General features: G+C 47.2%; 7 protein-coding genes across 7 annotated transcripts; 4 read left to right on the forward strand and 3 right to left on the reverse strand.

Annotated features, from left to right (window-relative positions):
- Nucleotides 1-435: 435 nt before the first annotated feature.
- Nucleotides 436-2238, reverse strand: PSD1 (Phosphatidylserine decarboxylase proenzyme, mitochondrial; the record flags this gene model as incomplete). Its single annotated transcript, XM_031150407.1, has 2 exons — nucleotides 436-1573; nucleotides 1811-2238. The coding sequence occupies 2 exons, from the start codon at nucleotides 2236-2238 to the stop codon at nucleotides 436-438; spliced, it is 1566 nt and encodes a 521-aa protein (XP_031005099.1).
- A 237-nt stretch (nucleotides 2239-2475) lies between these two features.
- On the forward strand, nucleotides 2476-4060 carry MSS51_1 (Protein MSS51, mitochondrial; the record flags this gene model as incomplete). Its single annotated transcript, XM_031150408.1, has 3 exons — nucleotides 2476-3268; nucleotides 3319-3976; nucleotides 4027-4060. The coding sequence occupies 3 exons, from the start codon at nucleotides 2476-2478 to the stop codon at nucleotides 4058-4060; spliced, it is 1485 nt and encodes a 494-aa protein (XP_031005098.1).
- Nucleotides 4061-8354: 4294 nt separating this feature from the next.
- Nucleotides 8355-9866, reverse strand: LHYA1_G005464 (Uncharacterized protein; the record flags this gene model as incomplete). The annotated part of the gene is made up of 5 exons (XM_031150409.1): nucleotides 8355-8988; nucleotides 9035-9315; nucleotides 9363-9478; nucleotides 9526-9693; nucleotides 9740-9866. The coding sequence occupies 5 exons, from the start codon at nucleotides 9864-9866 to the stop codon at nucleotides 8355-8357; spliced, it is 1326 nt and encodes a 441-aa protein (XP_031005109.1).
- A 2780-nt stretch (nucleotides 9867-12646) lies between these two features.
- LHYA1_G005465 (uncharacterized protein) lies at nucleotides 12647-13282 on the forward strand (the record flags this gene model as incomplete). The annotated part of the gene is made up of 2 exons (XM_031150410.1): nucleotides 12647-12672; nucleotides 12787-13282. 2 exons carry the CDS (start codon nucleotides 12647-12649, stop codon nucleotides 13280-13282), a joined length of 522 nt encoding a protein of 173 aa, XP_031005093.1.
- Nucleotides 13283-14190: 908 nt separating this feature from the next.
- LHYA1_G005466 (uncharacterized protein) lies at nucleotides 14191-14611 on the reverse strand (the record flags this gene model as incomplete). The annotated part of the gene is made up of 3 exons (XM_031150411.1): nucleotides 14191-14365; nucleotides 14436-14531; nucleotides 14598-14611. The coding sequence occupies 3 exons, from the start codon at nucleotides 14609-14611 to the stop codon at nucleotides 14191-14193; spliced, it is 285 nt and encodes a 94-aa protein (XP_031005095.1).
- A 371-nt stretch (nucleotides 14612-14982) lies between these two features.
- caf1 (Poly(A) ribonuclease) lies at nucleotides 14983-16484 on the forward strand (the record flags this gene model as incomplete). The annotated part of the gene is made up of 2 exons (XM_031150412.1): nucleotides 14983-15402; nucleotides 15453-16484. The coding sequence occupies 2 exons, from the start codon at nucleotides 14983-14985 to the stop codon at nucleotides 16482-16484; spliced, it is 1452 nt and encodes a 483-aa protein (XP_031005094.1).
- Nucleotides 16485-17090: 606 nt separating this feature from the next.
- On the forward strand, nucleotides 17091-18042 carry LHYA1_G005468 (UPF0659 protein; the record flags this gene model as incomplete). Its single annotated transcript, XM_031150413.1, has 2 exons — nucleotides 17091-17346; nucleotides 17504-18042. The coding sequence occupies 2 exons, from the start codon at nucleotides 17091-17093 to the stop codon at nucleotides 18040-18042; spliced, it is 795 nt and encodes a 264-aa protein (XP_031005092.1).
- Nucleotides 18043-18968: the final 926 nt, after the last annotated feature.

Below are 18968 nucleotides of genomic sequence, written 5' to 3' on the forward strand. Positions count from 1 at the left end.
CTGGGAGGAGTACATATGTGGTAGTGTTAGTGTTCTGAGTCTGTAAAGAGGGCTGAAGGGGTGGACGAAAAGGCGCGTCGCGACTGCAAACCCACACGGCCCAGCGCCGATGATTACCACGTCGTAAATGTGTGGTTCTTCTTCTGCTATTGTGGATGTAAGTAATCAAAGGGAAAGTAAACAAATTGTAATAGAATCATAGTCTCTTAAGACAGATTGACGTTGGTCATAAAAGCCTACCTTGATGGCGGAGTCCCCTTTCCCACACCCATCTAGGTACATACCCACGAGGAAACATATTTACAAACTGCAGATCAATAGAAGACTGAACATGATGTTATCTGAATTTGATTGGTACACCTATGTATTTTGTACAGGGTTCTATCAGCAAGTGAAAGGGGCTTTCTTTTTACATACCCACCCTCTAACCCAAACTCAGGATTCATCCACCCATCCAAGTTTTTCACCCATCTTGACTTTCTGCCCTTTCTCAACAGCCCAATGCCACCCTCCTTTCATCTTTGTCTTCTCTCCCATCCATCCTTCATCAAGACTGGGTCTTTGTCCTTTCGGCGCCTCAAAGACTAGCACAACAGTACTTCCTAATTGGAAACCGCCCATTTCTTCTCCTCTCTTCAATGCGTGACCATGTAATACTGGACTTGCAGCCTCATAAGTAGCTTCCGAAAATCCACTATATGGCTCGCCTCGTGCAGCAGCTTCTTCAGCGGCTCGATCAGCTGCCGTATCGGTCGTCAAAGAATTTGTGCGTAATTCTCGATCAAAATTGACTTTGATGGAGCCAACATTTGTGGCACCGACTGGTGTGAAAGAGAAGAAACCCCATCGCCATCGTCCTAGAAGAACCACTCGCTCGTTAAGCGTGAACAATCCAGGCATTGTTCGTTGTAAGTAAGGTGAGACACTATATAGCTCTCCGGCGAAATGTCGTCGTTTCTCCACAACCCAGGCCGCTGGGGAATGGAAACGATGGTAATCACCTGGCGCAAGATATACGACAACGTAATAGAGTGCGGTTTGGTGCTCCGAGGTGAGACGTGTGTACCAAGGGCGTTCGCCCAGAGCCAGGTCAGCTCGAACCTCAGCCTCTGAAGCTGCTTTTGGGGTTGTAGAAGCATCACTAGTTTTTTTGTCCGATTGCTTTTGCGGTGATCCAGATAAGAGATTAGGTAAAGTGTATTTGATACCGTTGACTGTTGCGAATTCTTCATCTTGCTTTATGACATCTTCGTTGCCTTCTCTATAGGATGATGTGCTTTGATTCGGCACACCGTCGCTCTTCGGCGCGAATATGCTTGAGGGATTGTTTGGATTGGGTGAAGTGTCTGGTTTGTCGGTCCCTAGAAGGGCATCCAGACTGTAAGTCATGCCCTTTACTTGTTCAACCTCGCCGCTTTCGATTTTGCCAAACTGGAGAACTCGTCCGTCGGCTGGAGAGAGAAGGGCGTTTGAATCAGGGTCGAGTGGTCGTACACCCGGTTTCAGGGTTCGATAGAAAAATGATGCCAGATTGGGGTATACGTGAAGATCAGGTTCTGACACTTCTGAGAGACTGGAGAGATTTAGTAAAACCCTTGTGTAATTTAAAGATAGGTATGCTATACTTTACGCCGAAAATATAAGAGTATAATTTGAAACCAGGAACTCGCAAATAGTATGGTATCTCTAACTCATTGAATTTGCCCCATATTCTTGAGATAGCTTTCAAAGGTAACGTAGACATGACCTGGACCTGCCTAGAAAACGCATCAGCTGTACTATCCAGAGGAAAATTATGTCCGGTACGAACCAAGGGCCAGTCGGCCTTATCCTTTCACGCCTCTTGGGCCTTTCTTCCGACCCAGGCCCATTAATCCGGTCCCCCTCCCATTTGCTCTTCAAATATGTATCGTTTTCCCATTCGTCCTGGCGCCTGGCCTTTTCTCGCTCATTAATCCGGTAGAACTGAACAAGACCAAGGAACCCAATGCCTACTCCTACTGGGATAGGATACCATTTGATCTTTGTTTTACCCAGGGCTCTGCGTAAACGTGTCCCAAACGAGTCCTTGTATTCTGGCTTCTGTCGACAGAGTTTGGCTGACGAGGAGAAGCCCCGGGGGGTTTGATAGTGACACAGGTGTTTTGTTTGTGAGGGGGCTAATGGGAGTCGATTTAGACCTCGGACTTGGAAGGCTGTATGTGGCCTCGCACGCCTTGCTATTGATTGGGTTGCCATTGGAAATAAATTCGACATGGAATATCTACAGCTAGATGTAATTTGTGATCCATAGAGAAAAGAAAATCATTAGTTGCAAAACGCAGCTTCACATTATGACGATAGAAAGCTGTGCTGTTTCTGGGTTGAGCGGCAAAACTATTCTTCCGAGAATCCACTAGCTGTGCCGTTGTCGTTCACCTCAGGCCATTTTTAACTCGACGACTTCAGTGAGCTACACAGCTCAAGAAGTACAAAATGCGGCCTTCTTCTTCTTCGTACACCTGCCGGAGGTGTCTCCAGGTGCTGGGCAATGCAAGAGCAGGTTCGCAGACCAGCTTTTTAGCTTCACGACTGGCATTGAGGCGGAGGACGATATCGACCAAGAATGGAGCGGGACTCAATGGAAGTGAACAATTGGGGGTTCGGCCAGCTCGAAAAGCGATGGAGAAAAGGATGGTGTCCTCGGAAGCAAGACCGTTATTGATGCCAAACAACCTCTTCCACCCTTTCTCGGAGTCTCCTTCCCCAGAGATAAGACGTCGAGCAGCCTTCATCAAGCAAAATGCTTTCTGTCCTCACCCCGACCATCGTCAGTCCCGACTTCCAATGAACCCTGAGGACCCCGAAGCCCGAAAGTCTAGTGAAGGAGGATTAGCACCCGCGCATGTCAGTTTCGAATGTCCGGATTGTGGAATACCAGTATCATGTTCTGAGGATCATTGGGCGGACGATTACGAGTCTCACCTGGAAATATGCGATACACTTAGGGAAATCAATGAAGATGACCATGATCTACGGTCAGGACGTTTCTTCCCAGAGTTTGACTACCCTGAAATGCAAATGGAAGAAGCTATGATCAATATGACGAACTGGGATACTTTTCTCTACACGAGAGATTTCAGAGCTATCGATGATGAAAGGAGTCTACGGCAGGCTACTAGGCTCTTAACATATCCTGTCACTATTGGAAGTGTGTTGCATGAATTGAGCCCTTACACAATAAAGCAAAAGGGCAGATTAACCGTGGAGGGGTTGAAAAGTCTAAGTGGTAGGTCTTGGTAATTTTCAATGTATGAGCTTCTTGCTAATATGTTGCAGCTTTACGATACTCTCTTCACCCACCTCGAGATGGAGCAGGCTCTGGTATAAAAGGTCTTAGACCAACGCCGCCACCAATGCGCATCTTCATCTTGGGTGCTCGTGCGGAATCTTCACTTCCCAGAGAAGTTTGGATTCAATTGACGCATCTATTCCCTCGAGTTGCTTTCCATCTCGTATTCGTTGGCCCGGAAAGCATGGCTAATAGAGACGCGGAATTTCCACTTCCTGAAAGAACGCCTAGCAACCCTTACGGTGCTATCGTAGAGGGTCGTATCACGAGTTCCTTGAAAATCAGCACGTTTGTCGAGTATTATCACACCTTGCACAAAGCTGGTCATTTTCACCCATATGACCCATACTTTGACTGCTTCATGCTGTTCCATCCAGGTCTTGGACATCCTGCAAGTTCTCATGAATGGCAGGAAACCATACCACAATTACTAGAGACCAAGGTGCCTATTCTTGTAACTGGATACACACAGTATGACATGGAACGGGATATCGAATGGGTGAAGAAGACAGTGGGTGGTGAGATGGATATGTTGATGGAACCAGGAGAGAATCGTTTCCGAAGCTTGAGGTGGGATCTTAATGACTTGGATCCCCAGGACATCAGCTGTGGAAACTGGGGGGTTTGGGGGTTCAGAGGCAAGAGGTATGCCATATCGCTGCACATGTCCTCCATAATATGCTAACGATTTACAGATACGAGACTACGAGGAAAGATGCTGAGGAGTAGATGCTCTATATAATGAGTGAAGAGAGGCCTCCGTACTCAGGGCCACAAAATGTTGTTTAAACTGTACAATGTGTGGAAATATGTATATACTGTATACTAAGCTTCCTAGTCGCTGATTCTAGGAACTGATCTTAGAGGAGTCTAGAATTTGTTTGTATCCAAATCCAACTCTTGAACTGCAGGGGGTGGTTTCACGGCACTTTTGACCACGTGGTAGCAGACTAACATTCTCGATATTGTTTATAATCTCTGATCATCCTCATGACTAACCACCCATCTATATGATCATCAGAACTTCTAGCTTGCAGAAACCACATTATTTTTATGCAACGCTAGATACACTTTCACTCATGACGACCACTGGCACCTTACATGATATAGCTGAGAACAAGGACCATAGCCTTGCATCTAACAATGAACTCGTCGCTATAGCAGAGCATCACTAAACGATGAATGGAAGAGGCGGCTATAGAGGAACAAATGTCTGATTCCCATGTTTTCCAAACAACTAGCTAGTTGCATATACGACACATCTGCTGGAGTGGCAACAATTCATGGAGCACAGACGGAGCAAGGGAGTAACGCAGGCCGAGGTCTGGATAGTATAATAGCTCAACCTCACAAGGTTCGCACGGAAAAATGATAATAGAAGCCTACTAATGTCCAAGTCTACCTATGCGTCTATCAAGAAAGGTATCATCAAACAAAAATGGCCAACTCAATGTGGAGATGGACTCGAATAATCAGTCTGTTTGTTGTAAGGGCAAAAATTTGAACATAGCGCAAACGAAGTCAAACCCATATAGATTAGTAGGATGTTTTTTTTGGGGAAGATCTGGTACGCATAACGGAACGTGAGCATTCAAAAGGAGAAAGTTTCAATTCCAGGAATCTGGCCCCTCTCCCCCCCTTTGCCCCTTAGCAAGCGACTAGCGAGCCTCGGCAAACCTCACTATGTGTAAACAAATCTACCAGATTAACCAAGCGTTCTATCCATTCTCAAGGCTAAGATAAAATAAAGAAAGTCAGCCCTTTGCGAGGGGGGAAGGCTTGGGGAAAGGACTGGAAGTGAAAATGCCGTCTTACAGCAAAGTTAAAATTGAAAAGGATGGGGAACGGTCCTTCGGGGAAACCCCATTGAGAAACTCCAGTAGGAACCTTTGCTTGGGGAAAATTCGAGCCCGCCGGCGAGTGAGGTGAGCGAAATCAGTATCTTGTTTCCACACATACAAAGCAAAAGGAAATGCCACCATACATGCATAAACTCCCTACACGCCTTCCAAATTTGCCCAAGTCCCCTGAATCCACAGCATCATAGTACTAGTAATAATCTCATCAAAGCTATACGCATACTCATCACTAATCGCATACATAAGCACCCAGATCCACCCCGCGAAGCCGACGGGCGTATCTGACATGGCCTGGCCGATGGCGAGGGGGTTTTGCGTCTGGATGGTATCGTAGGCGGAATGCGAGCCGAACCATGCCTGGATCGATGCGATGTACGCGTTCTCCTCTGCTGTCTTCTGGTTCTGCACTTGCCGTGCGAGATCCGTGGCGTTAGATCGCGCGATGTAGAAGTCGGAAAAGTGACCGATAAGATTGGAACTAACCGCGTCCACCATCCACATGCCTACCCACCACCCAAGATCCGTACTCACGATACCGTACTTAGGATAGTCTAGCTTGCATATGAGAGGATCGAATACCAGGCCCATTTGGCGTGGTCCTAGACCGGAGTATGCGGGTGCGGGACTAAAGCCAAAGGCAGGCAGGTCGGGGGCAACGACGTGGAAGCGTTAAGTTGTATAATCGGCGGGAGACAGAAGTGGAGTGATGACTTTGAACCACTCGAGGTGAGAAGAAGGCCAGCCATGGAGGAGAATTGGCATAGCGTCTTCGTCGTCTGAACGCTCATGGACGAAATGAAGCGGGACTTCGTGCTGGTATTCTGAGCCATTGGGAGAAGGGATAATAACGGCGCAGTGAGAGAAATTTGCGTTGATCTCATTCTCGGTGTTGAACCAGTTGTAGTGCTATATCCGCTATCCCTATCAAGAAAAGAAGACAAAGACAAACGATTATTTGCTATAGGTCCACAGCAGCGAAATCAGTTTCCTTCTCAGGTCTCACATTGGGTATAACAGCTCGAAATCGTTAAGGTAGTGCTTTTACAGACTCGTTTTATTCACAGATATAGAAAAATATCACGCTAGGTAGAGGTTCCCACCGCTTTCCGTTTCAAGATTTCGAGTTATAAATTGACATGAATAGAACAGCCACCGTCCTTGACAAAGAGGAAAATGCGGATCAAAAATTGCGGTCCGCCCTATGCAATGGCAAAGGCAGTTACGGTATTCATTTGAATGACTTCATGCAATGACCAGGGTAGTACAAAGCTAATCACTAAAAGTATCCACAGTTCTTATCCAATTTCCATAGCATTCGACTGTATATTCGTCTTTGACAGCAATACACTTCCCAGCCACATGAGTTGAAGTGCTTCCTGCGAACGCGGATATAACAACATTAGAGGTACGAAGTATCTATACCTTTGTAGAATAAAAGATTCTCTGGGTTTGCTTGTACATCACACACGGGTGCTATCTTTATTGTGATAGGTATAGATGCGTAAACGCGTAGTTTGCGAGATAAGTTCGACCATTACGCATTCTCAACTGCTTTTTATACACAACAAAACATCTTGTCACGAACTGTTTGACTAATAAATGTAATGCGGAATGAAAGGCTCTCAACACTGGTGAATAAATACACGAGAGATATTTTAGCAGCGTAGGTACTTAGCTATAAAAAAACTCACTTCTTTAATGGAACGTGCTCCAAGATCGACGAAGAAAAAGAAGCTGATACAAGACTGTTGGTGGCAGAGAAGAGGCACGCGGTACTGGTAGAACACATGTAAGCTCGGGAAACAATTGCCATGGAAAGATGGAGTTGCCGTTGCAGAAATGAAGTTGATAATGAATTGCAAAAACTGCGATTCAAATGAATGAACGAACTTCAAAATCTGACAGCAAAGAAACACCTGACGCACACCCTCAACCCGACGAAAACCATCGTTCACTCCACGCTTAATAGAAACACCAATCTTGACTTAATATCGTCTTCCATTCTGACACCGTATTCCCCACCCAGACGAACCACAGCAGAAAGAAATTCCAAGCGCACTTTGCCCATGTTTCGCAGCTGTAACCGGTTTCCTGTTGACTATGGTTACCAAGACCAGAGCATCATTATATAGAAGTCCCAGACAGCCCGGTCTGCTGACCAAGTGAAGTGAAGTGAGTGGGGTAGGATGATCATTCACTCGATCAATCAACCTGCCTAGCATTAGCAGTAAAGTATGCGGTGAATCAAGACCTGATATCCTTTCCTCAAGTCACGGTAATTTATATGGGCATAAAACCCCCCGCTCAATCCTTCCCATGAACGTCCTGCAACAACCCCGAGAACGATGACAAATCCGAATGTGTCGTGCAGTAACCCCCTTAAGATGGAAACTCTCAAACAGAAGTCCGGCGATACGCATCCTGGTAATAGTCAATATGTCCAATCCACAACCGACGCATCTCCCCCCCTATAAAGACATACTTGTACTTAGTACATGCACATATATCAGAAGAGGTGAAGCAAAGCCAGTCTTTTCCTCCAATTGGGCTCTCTTTTGATGAAGCAGCGGTTATTGCCCGTTCAATGCTGGGATACGGTTTGCCTTTTATAGAGCGAGAGCGAGAGATGGGAGCTTAGGATGGACTCATGCTGCGAAAAGAGGATGGGAAGGAGGGAGGGGAGGAAGGAGCCAGGGACCCACTTGGGAGTCACCACACTTGGGCTCACCACCATTCACACATATACACACAATCCAATATTGAGTGAGAACAGTGTAACGAGCAATAACTCTAATTGCAATTGCAATTACCACACCACGCTATTCGGGCACAATGGCTTCTGCCAACCGTTCTCCGTGTTTCCAAACTCCTATCAATGCCACACAATACGGTATCAATTTATAATCTCTCCGTGATTGATTCCAGACCTCACGCCTTGCAACATACAAAAGAAGAAAAAGAAGCCCCCATACTGCCATCGCCAAATTTATCCGCCGATTTCCGATTTCCCTGCCCAACTGACAATATGTGCATTAAAAGAAAGTACTTGGTCCGTCGGCCAGAAGGGAACGAAATTGAAATGTTGCTTTTGTAATCTTGTACTGATTGTACGAATGCTAACGCCCCCCGTGAATCAGACAAGTAATGGAGAATTGGAAAGTGCTTCAGTAGCGATTAACACTCGTAGAGCTCATTTCAGCGCGCTTCATAGGAGGAGGTGGCGGTGGCTTCTTTGCACGGCTCGGTGGCGGAGGAGGCGGGCCTTTACGTCCATTTGAAGCGTTGGTAAGGGTCGATTGGGGAGTCGTTCGGCTGGCTACACTACTACCATGAGAGGTCGCGGGACTGACAGAACGGGCTCCGTATGATCGATCAGGACTATTGCTGTTGAGTGTGGAGTCATCTGATGGATCGCCAAAGAGTTCTGAGTTTGTATTGACTCGGGCTGAAGGTCGTAGCTGTGCTCGCATGGTACCGACATTGGGGGGGACAGAATTCTGGCGGGTTTCAGAGACGGGGATTTCTCGGTAGATGGCAGTAGGTCCTTGGAATGTGGATGCACGGGTGATGTTGGCTCGGCGTCCAGGAGAATCGGCTTGGGAGTATTCGTCAGGGACGTCCAATCGATTGTCCTGCCGTCCTCCTGAAGGAACACGGGATTGAGAGCGAATAGCTTGTCTGACTGGTTCTGGCTCTGGCATTGGAGGAGCTTCCTCATACCTTTCATTGTAGGAGTGCGCAGTGTTGGAACGAGAACGTGGGTTTGGTCGTCTCTGGTCACGGTGTGAGGAGGTTTGTCTAAAAGATGTTAATACTGTCAAAGATGGGTGCCCGCGATTCTTACCCAGCAGGCCAGTCTCTCTTCAAACGGAGCAGCTCGTCTCGGCATTTATCGTAGTATTCAAGCTCTGCCTCCAGGAACTCTCCAAGATCGGCAACGCTATCTGCTTCCGCTTCCTTGATATCCTGCATACGCCGCAAGACATCCTCACTTGACTCCTCATACTTAGCTTTCTGAGACCGAAGCTCCTCCTCGGTTCTGAAATCTTCCTTCTTGGCTTTCTGCATCTTCGAAAGGGAGGCGTCATATGCAAGTCGTCGGTTTTCAAGCTTCTTCCGGGCAGCCTGCATAACTTAGCTTTTGAAGTCATCCCTGCCTTCAATACACATACCTGGTACTCCTTCATCATTGCCAGAGATCGTTCCAATGATTCGAGCCATCCATTTGTAGCTGTCACAACGTACGTCTCCTGAGATCGTGCAATTTTCTCGTTTGCTCTGCCCATGCCTACATCCAGTTAATAATATCCTTGTAACCGTAGCCATTATACGCACTGATGAGACAGTTTCCAAACTCCGAGTCAGGTTCAAAGTCCTCGCCATGATGTATCATTGTTTGACCCAGGTATCCAACCGGTAGGATCTTCTCTTTGTCTTCGACTTCGTTGCGTTTAGAGAGGGACTTGACGTAGGTGGTCATGGATCTGTGGAGCTTCTGCATGCCTGGCAGATGTTAGTTGTGTACGGCGTAAAACATCTGAAGACGTACCATCTTGTCTAAGATCCATCTCCAGCTCCAAATCCTTGAACTCATCAGACACGTTGGTCTTGATCTCCCCGCCCATCTTCTCCCCAGCCCATTGCTTGACCCTCCCGAGCTTCTTGTTGATATTCATATTGGCGGACGTGCGTGTGTATTGTGTGGTATTGGAGGTGAAATTGTAGGGAAATCGTGGAGTTTGTGATTCTGGGTTTGTGGGGTTGTGTTGCTATTGTTGTCTGTTCAAGACTCCAATGTGGATTTATCCGCGAGGACAATGATTGTTGGGTCTCGAAGAATGCTAGGCTGGGAAAGTACCAGAAGCGACAGTGTGTTGGGATGAACCGGAAGTGGGAGGAAACTGAACTGTAGAGCCCAAGCCAAGTCAATTGAATTGGGAGCTACAGTAGCCAAGAAAGAGCGTGATATGGATCCCGGTAGAGGACGTGGACGGTGAAGGGAATGATGCGTCTTGTTGGTTGCGGAGCGGTGGTGGCTTTCTGGACTGTATCCGCTTTGTAGTCTGGCAGAATGCAAGATAAGGTAAAGAGTGTGGGATATGGGGGGGCCGGCTGGAATGTACAGGTGGGATGTACAAGTACAGACTGGGTGATGAAAGGAGGCAATTCTAGAGGAAGAAGGGGAAAGAAAGGAGAAGGGACGTCGAATTGATGCGGAATACTGGAGTACTAGTAGAAGGTGCGACTCTGGTTGGAATGGAAATGGTTTGGTTTGAAATGGGATGCTTTTTCCTTACCAGCCGATGAGGAACTGGTCTGGTGGGAAGGGTCGAGGAACGCCACAAAAGCCTATTCTCCTTCCCCTGTCTTGGCTTCCTGTCTGAATTGAAGGCCGGGTGATAAAAAGATAAACGGCTGATCCTACAGATCTTCCCTTCATCGACACATCAAAATGCTTAATACATCTATTTACTCTATATTTCCTGCAGTGTCCAGTTATTAAACCTTATTCACCCAATCAATCTAGCCCTTCAGCTCGACTACTACTACTGGCGCCCGAACCCAATGAAACATAGGTCACTTCCCCCCCTTCCTACTGTTGGAATAGTCTCAACGATTGGCGGGGCCGCCATCGATAAATCTTACGCGTCAAAAAATATGTGAGCACGCGCGGAGTACCATACCATCGGATCTAGGTTCGCGACTCGCCCTCCCTCGCCATGCATTATGCACGCTGTAACACGGTCTTCTAAAAGTCCTGGTTCCGACCACAAGAATTCATTGACAGATCCTCCATATGAAACACGTCGTATGCGTTGTTTTGTGGGTACAGTATGTACTGTATATCCTTTCACAAGAGCCGCCCAGTTTCATCTTTTAGGCTTCGGGACTTACCTTTGACGTTCGACCGGCGTCTCCTTAGAGTCAGGTCAGGTACCGCTGAGATTTATTGGACTAGAATTCCCCTACCGAACATAAGCTATTGATATCGTTCTCGTAGAGGAGGATGAAGAGGATTGATTCGAATGCCAAATACGATCTTCTAATCAGCATTAGCTTGTTGTAGAGGAATACGGGATTCTAAGGATTGAGATACGTGCGATGCCGTTCCCGAGAAAATAGGGGGTGGGGTAAGAATGAGGCTGTGCTATGCTACAGTAGCCGGAGAGACCGGGAGTGATACGGTATCACCTCAGAACTTGCAGTTGTCGAAAGAATAATCCGAACCAAGAGTTATTTATATACATAAAGTTTTCAAACCGCTTCCTTTAGACCTTTCCAAAAGGTCTTGTTTAGTTGGGTTGTGGCGACCGGCTAATTTGGGAGGGACAAAAAAGGGAAAGGGGAGAGGTCGCCGACACCGACGCCACCTTCCTAAACCATAATTATTATCAATGAAGTGATACTCTTTTCCTCAGTCATTATTATTCATATAGCCTCATATTTATGAGGATTTGGTACAGCATTCATACAAGGGTTTCATTGATCAAGACAACTATAAGGAGGAAAGCTAAAAGTACAAAACTCGAAAGTTGGGAATAACCTCAAAAGCACAGGCCACTCTCTTAGCGAGCCTCTAGCGCCCTCTACTATACGTGACAATTCTATTACTCAGTACCATTATATGCTTTCCTTGCTATATTCTTACCTTATTAAAAGGTAGTGACATACCTATCACACCGAATTCCACCACCGCCCAAGTTGAAAGATAAAAATCATACACATAAAAAGCAAATAGAATCTAAACTACTAAACTACAATAAAAAAGATTTGGTCAGGATACCCTTAAGAAAGCTTAACAATTGAAAAGTTCTCAAAAACCTAAACCAGTACACCATTACACATTTGATGTATTTTGCAATTCCTTTCATCCAATTATATATACCCTTCACACCTTTGTCCACGGCTTAGTGAATCATATGCGCGGGGCGGCCGCCGCTCTTGTTTAAGAGGTAGGCAAAAGTTCCAGAAATCGCGAAGTGCAACAAAGACTTTGTAATTTCTTATTTGGGACGTCTTTTTATTAGATAATTCACAGTGGATGACTGGCCAGCGCTGTGAAGTGAATGACTGCTTGTATAAATGGAAGTCAGCACTGCCTCGTAGCATACCCCTTTAAATTCTTTAAGCGAAGGAAGACAAGGAGGGACTTCAGTCCACATAAACCGTTGTCTGGCTTTCTCTTATATTGCGCAGAAAAGTCGATAGTCTTTGGCATATATACTAATCATGGATAACTTAATACGATATGTTTCTATAAGATCTACTTCAAGTTCACAACGACGACAATGCCGTTGGTCACTTGTGCCTATTCTTCGCCGAGAATCGTCGAGTAAATATAAGTGACTGCTACTAACTTCTCCCCTAAAATCACATCTCAGAAACCCTACCTTTATTTTCTTCTTCAGATCTATAAATCACCGCAAACATCTCCCAACCTTTATATTTACATACAATGTCTGCAACTCTGCTTCCTTCCTAGTGTGGAGAAAGAAACCAAATCCCGACTTTGCAAAGTGTTAGTTCCACTTTCTCGAATGCTTAAGCCGGTTGCATATTCAGCATAACTTGCAGTTATGTTCGTTTGATATGTAGCTGTTGTTATGGTTTCTTCGGCGCCGTCGATGGCACTCACCTTTCCCATCACCTCTTCTACTGGCCCAAGTACCCAGTCCATGTTTCTGGTCCTTTCTCCAACGAAAGCGATCTCATCAAAGGTTTTGCTGCGAAGTCACGCTTGAATGCTGAGGACAATGACCGTATTTCGTACCTGGCCAATTTCTATGAAGAACAGCTCATGGTTTCTCTGGCAGTTGAAGGCAGAGCGCCAGTTTTCACCCATTGCGATTTGCAGCGGAAGAATATTCTGGTTGAGGAGGTGCAAGGGACGGCCAAAGACGAAAAGGACTTCCGCATCTCGTTGGTTGATTGGGAATCGGCGGGCTGGTATCCTGTGTACTGGGAGTACTTCGTTGCCTTTATCTCGCTCAAATGGGACGACGATTGGTGCAGCAAGTTTGCGCAGGCTGTCGATGCGTGGCCAGCTGAAGCTGGTATGATGAAGATAGTATATCAGGATTTGTGGCTGTGAGGAGCTTTGCCTGTGAAGAAAGACCTACTAGGTATGAGAGGATGATGTATGATATGAAGGAATGGAGAAGTTTAAGAGAATGCTACGAGATTTATAACTTGGCAAGTTATCCCGTTGAAACAACGTTTTCGCACTGCTCTTGCAATTAGCGGATCCGTAAACCTTTTAGACATATAGTGTTATTGCAAACCTGCTTCTGTCTGGAGTATGATATTGGCGCTGGTGCAGATGGTGATATACCCTACCCTTCAATATTTGGTCGGTGATCTAGCTGCACGGTTGGAGAGGAATAAAAGTGATCTCAATTAACGTATGAATATCCTCTCGTGGATTGACGTGTAAAGGATTCTTCGGATAGGAACTCTTTATTATTTTCGGGACTAGAGGAAAAGGAAAACATGATATTTGGAAGTCACAAACTCCTCCCAGAAAACGCGAAATGCAATAACAAATCATTAAGCCAACTTGAGCCGAAGTTAGACATAACATTTGAGAAACACGTGCATGTAAGCTGTTAGAGGCTATGAACGCTTTACGAGAAAGCTTTGTGGGGCCTGAACTTCAGTTCTGGGATCAATTGATCTTCCGAGTTCGAGATATAAGGCCTGTTAGGAACCGGTGTCCCACTTTTCAATATGTCGTTGCCGATACGTTAGAAGAACCCGTGCCATGTTTCGAGTACATGGAACCACATCGAAAGCGTCGGGGCTGTTGTCATAAATCAGTTGCTAACCAATTATCCAGGACACTGCAAGGTGAGTGGCATCTCCTATAACCAGTCCCCCATCGACGAGAAGCGGACAGGCTTTCCTCGGATAACCATCCACATGCAGAACGCAGGACTAGAAACATGGCGTAATTTGTGATTCTTCCATATGTACAATGCTTTCTTGAAGCCCACTCATCGCCTAGTGATGCTCCTCGCCGTGACCTCCCTCCGCGTGTCCATGATGATCGTCCTTCAGAAAAAGGTATTCGTACCCGCAGTACGCCGCAAATGCCACTGTCGCAATGCCCAAGCCGGGGAAGCTGCCCTTAAACCGGTTCCATCTTGTAAAGGGTCCAGTGTATCTCCACGCCTCTCTGTACACAACAGGTCAGCACCAAGTTATATGATCCAATTCCGTTCCCCCGCAGTAATGCAATTACTCACGCTCGTGCCCATGGGTCGTTTTTAGGTGTGCCAGCTGCCGCTGCGAAAGCTTTGGGATCGAAGCCCGTGAGGTTTGGTCGAGGCGCTCTCCGGACACTGACGGATTAGTTATTAGCAATTGATATCACAATAAACACAGATGGAACATTGGACATGCCATACCTAGTGAAACGCATCTTGATTTCCAATACGCAAGGCTGTAGTTGAATGAGGAGAGTGAAGCTTCCCTATCGACTGAGGTTCAATTGCTTGGCGGCGCTAGTCCCTAAAATGGACCTAGCCTTGGCGCGGTATCACTTGAAAGCATCCAGCGCCAGCCCTGCGAGCATCAACACCCTCCATAACAAATTCACATCTACAATACGAATACTCCCACAATAGGAAGATTTGTAATCAAGTCCCTACGCACACCTCAAGATACAGCATACAGTCTGCCAACCAAGGTTCAGACACAACTTCCCCCACCACGCGCTTCACACTGCGCCCATGAAAACCGTACACCTCCCTCGATCTTTCTGGACTAGCACACATAGCACACAGAGACAGAATGCCTCCGCCGAATATGCGCCTCGGTGCCGCGCAAAATAGCTATGGCTCTCAATATCAGTACGGAAACCATCCCCAGCATGGAGCTAACAATATGGCTCCTCCCCTTGGGTCCAATCCGGGATTTATGAACGCCAATTCCATGAACAACCCTTTCGCGGGCGCGAACTCGCTGGGGGTGGGAAACTTTGGAGGCGCTGGTTTAGGAATACCTGGAGGAACTGGTCTGGCAAGTCAGGCTGCGCAAATGAGCTTTGCGGGTGCCTCGATGCAACAACAAGGACACAATGGGATGGGCGATCCCGGAGCGAGGGGGCAAGTAAACAAGGGAGGCAGGATACGGGAGGTATGGAAAGGGAACTTGCATGAGGAGATGGCCATTCTACGAGACCTCGTGCAACACTATCCATACATTGCAATGGTGAGGACAGTTGCTTGGTGGGGAGGTTGACATAACTGACATCATCTCAGGATACTGAGTTTCCTGGAGTTGTCGCTCGGCCCATGGGAGCTTTCAATGGAAAGAGCGATTATCACTATCAATGCCTACGGTGTAACGTGGACCTTCTCAAAATTATACAATTGGGTATAACATTGTTCAATGAGGAAGGAGAATCCCCACCAGCGACAATAGATAGGGATGATTTGTCTGTATCGTCTGGAGGAAGAAAATACGGCCCGCAACCAGTCCCTTGTACTTGGCAGTTCAACTTCAAATTTTCACTGACTGACGACATGTACTCGGAGGTATCCATTGAAGCTTTGAAGCAAGCCGGGCTCGACTTTGCAAAACTTGACACAAATGGAATCGACCCTTTTGAATTCGGTGCGCTGTTAATAAGCTCCGGGCTCGTGTGTGAAGAGGATGTGCGATGGATATCATTCCATGGCGGCTACGATTTCGGCTATCTTACCAAGGTTCTCCTCCGATTACCTCTGCCGGACGACGAGGTGGAATTTGACAAGTTCATGAAGAAATTCTTTCCCAGCATCTACGATATCAAATTCCTCATGAAGCACGCGATAAGACAAACCCAAATGGGCCAACTAACGCCTCTAGACCCCGGAAGTGCCGAAATACTCCGTGCATTCGAGCAAAAGCAAGGATTGGAGAATACGGGAGAAATTTTCAAGATCAAGAGACAAGGACAGGCGCACCAGGCAGGATCGGACTCGTTGATGACGGGAAAGGTCTTTTTCAAGATGCGGGAAAGGATCTTCAACGGCGAGATCAGTGATGACCATTTGGGCAAAGTGTGGGGTCTCGGGCTACCAGAGCACAACACTCACTCAACTCCTCAACATTACCACCAACAATTACAAGAAAATTCCACACCTACGCAGAACGGGACGGGATACACCAACGGCACACCAAGCACACCCAATACGGGGAATGCAGGTCTTGTCAGCACACCAGCACATAATAATGCTGGAGGAATAGGACCATTGACGCCTGGAGGTGGGGGAGGGGTGTTCGGCTCGTTTCACTTTGGCAAGCAGTAAATAGGGGTTTATGCCTCTCAGTAATTCACAGTCGAAAATAGTCCTTGGATTAGGCAGGTGGTCTTTTCGGAGTTTATGTGGCGTGCTGACTGTAATGTGCTTGGCTGGAGTTGGGACGTTTTGTGTGTTGGGTGTGTAAATTATGGAAATATAGAGCCTCTGATTATGAATATTGGCTAAAGATGAAGAGTTTGATAGCACTTTTGGTACGTATGTGTTGTGTACCTCCGTAAGCGCGTTGCATGTGTTGAAGTGGTGAAGCTGCCGTGATAGTAGTGGGGTAACAACGTCATGCGGGGCAATTCTGTAATCAGCTCACCTCACTTGATACTTTTTTCCATTTAAAGTAGATCCATAATACTTTGACACTATATTACATGTAAGTTTGTAATCGGATCGGTCGGACGGATATATACCAAGTCGGAAGACAAACTCACGCATTTCAGTTTCACGTCTGTCAACGTTTAAAAGCGCCTCCCTCCTTGCAACTCACTACCTAAGGTACATACCTATAGTAGTACCAAATACCTCCCTTCCACCAACCAACATAACAGTCTCTCATCTCAACTCACCTCAACCAACCAACCAACCAACCAACCAACAAACATGACACCACGCATCCTCCTCCTCGGCGGCCACGGCAAAATCTCCTTGCTCATGACCCCTAAACTCCTCGCGCGCTCCTGGAACCTCACATCCGTGATCCGCGACCCAGCCCAAAAAGCTGCTATCCAGGAAGCAGGGAAAGCAGGTCCTGGGAAATTAGACGTGCTGGTTGAGAGTCTGGATGAGGTGAAGAGTGAGAGCGACGCAAAGCGTATATTAGATTTGGTGAAGCCGGATTGGGTGATTTGGAGCGCTGGTACACCACTTCCCCTTCCCTTGCCTTGCCTGCCGTCCCGTCACGCCCCGTCCTCTCCCCTAATCCCCAAAATTAAAAGGGGAGGGAGGGGGGTTTATGACGAAATGGAATGTACAATAAATGGAACATTTTGCTAATAGAATTCAAAAACAAATAGGAGCTGGTGGCAAAGGTGGCGCCAGCCGAACAAACGCCATAGACAAAGAAGCCTGCATCCACTTTATCCGCAGCGCGCTCTCCACGCCCACCATCAGCAAGTTCCTGCTCGTAACGGCGCTGTCGGAGCGGCGCCAGCGCGCGCCCTGGTGGGACGACGAGTCCTGGGCGCTGGTGCAGAAGATGAACACCGAGATCCTGCCCGCGTACTATGCAGCGAAGCTGGCTTCGGACGATGTGCTGACGGTGCTGGGGCGCGCGAAGCAGGGCTTTGGGTATATTTTGCTGCGCCCGGGCAGCTTGAGCGATGAGCAGGAGACGGGGAAGGTGGAGTTGGGGAAAACGCGGGCGAAGGGCACGGTTGCGAGGGCGGATGTGGCGGAGGTTGCGGTTAGGTTGTTGGAGAGGGGAGGGGGTGAGGGGTGGTTTGATAGTTTGGGAGGGGAGGAGGAGGTCGGGAAGGCGGTGGAGAGGGTGGTGAGGGAGGGGGTGGATTGTATGGAGGGGGAGGATGTTGAGGTTATGAAGGCGGGTATGTAGGGAGTTGTAGAGAGAGAGAGAAGTTGAAGTGAGAATGGAATTAGTATTTGAATATTTCACAAGAGTTGAGACATTGCTGTGGACTAGTATTCAGTGAAGGTAGCATGACTACGAAATGATTAAGATAAACCTATCTTGTAAACCCAAACACCCCCAGATATACTATAGCAAGGTTGTCTTCAAGCCCCATCATTGGGTAGTCTGAAGGTTGTTTGTTCATCACATCCTTCTATACCGCGCCGAATTGAAAAATGACATTAGACTCATCTTTCAATGGCGTGAACTTGGACCCTTCACACATCGATATCTGCTCTTTCTTCACCCACTCATTTCTAAAAGCCAATGAAATTACACCCCTTACTCCGTAAACCTTCACAACTTAGCTTTCTTTCCCTCCTTCGGCGAGATCTCAATATCCTGCCACTGTAACCCCAAATACTCCCACATAAAATGAAAACTATTTATACTCAAGCATCAGTCAATCAGTCAATCCATTTCTTCCTTTCTTATGCATTCCAATTCAACCGAAAGAGATGATTATTAGCTCCACTCACCTATCACTCCCAAAAAACGGTTCCTCCTTCCCCTCTCCATTCCTGACCCACATCCACGGACTACCAAACGCGCCCTGCTCCAGCACCTTCTGCGTATTAGCCAGCAGCTTACCTTTCCATTCTTTCTAGCCTGCTCCGCTCATGATGGCTGTGACTTCTTGCGGTGACTTCTTGCGGGGTGAATAGGGTGAATTCTGAGAGGACGGTGGCGAGGAGAGCGGGGTTGCTGATGTCGGTTTGGGTGGGGGTGTCCACATGGCGCGGAAGATGAGCAGGTAGATGGCTTCGTAGGTGTGGGCGGGGAAGGCGCATTGGATGTAGCAGAGTGCTCATTGGGCCTTGGGGTGTGAGTAGGATTGCTGATGGATTGGG

The sequence above is a fragment of the Lachnellula hyalina genome (genome assembly GCF_007821495.1).
Source record: "Lachnellula hyalina strain CBS 185.66 chromosome Unknown contig00072, whole genome shotgun sequence".
In the NCBI taxonomy this organism is placed as follows: domain Eukaryota; kingdom Fungi; phylum Ascomycota; class Leotiomycetes; order Helotiales; family Lachnaceae; genus Lachnellula; species Lachnellula hyalina.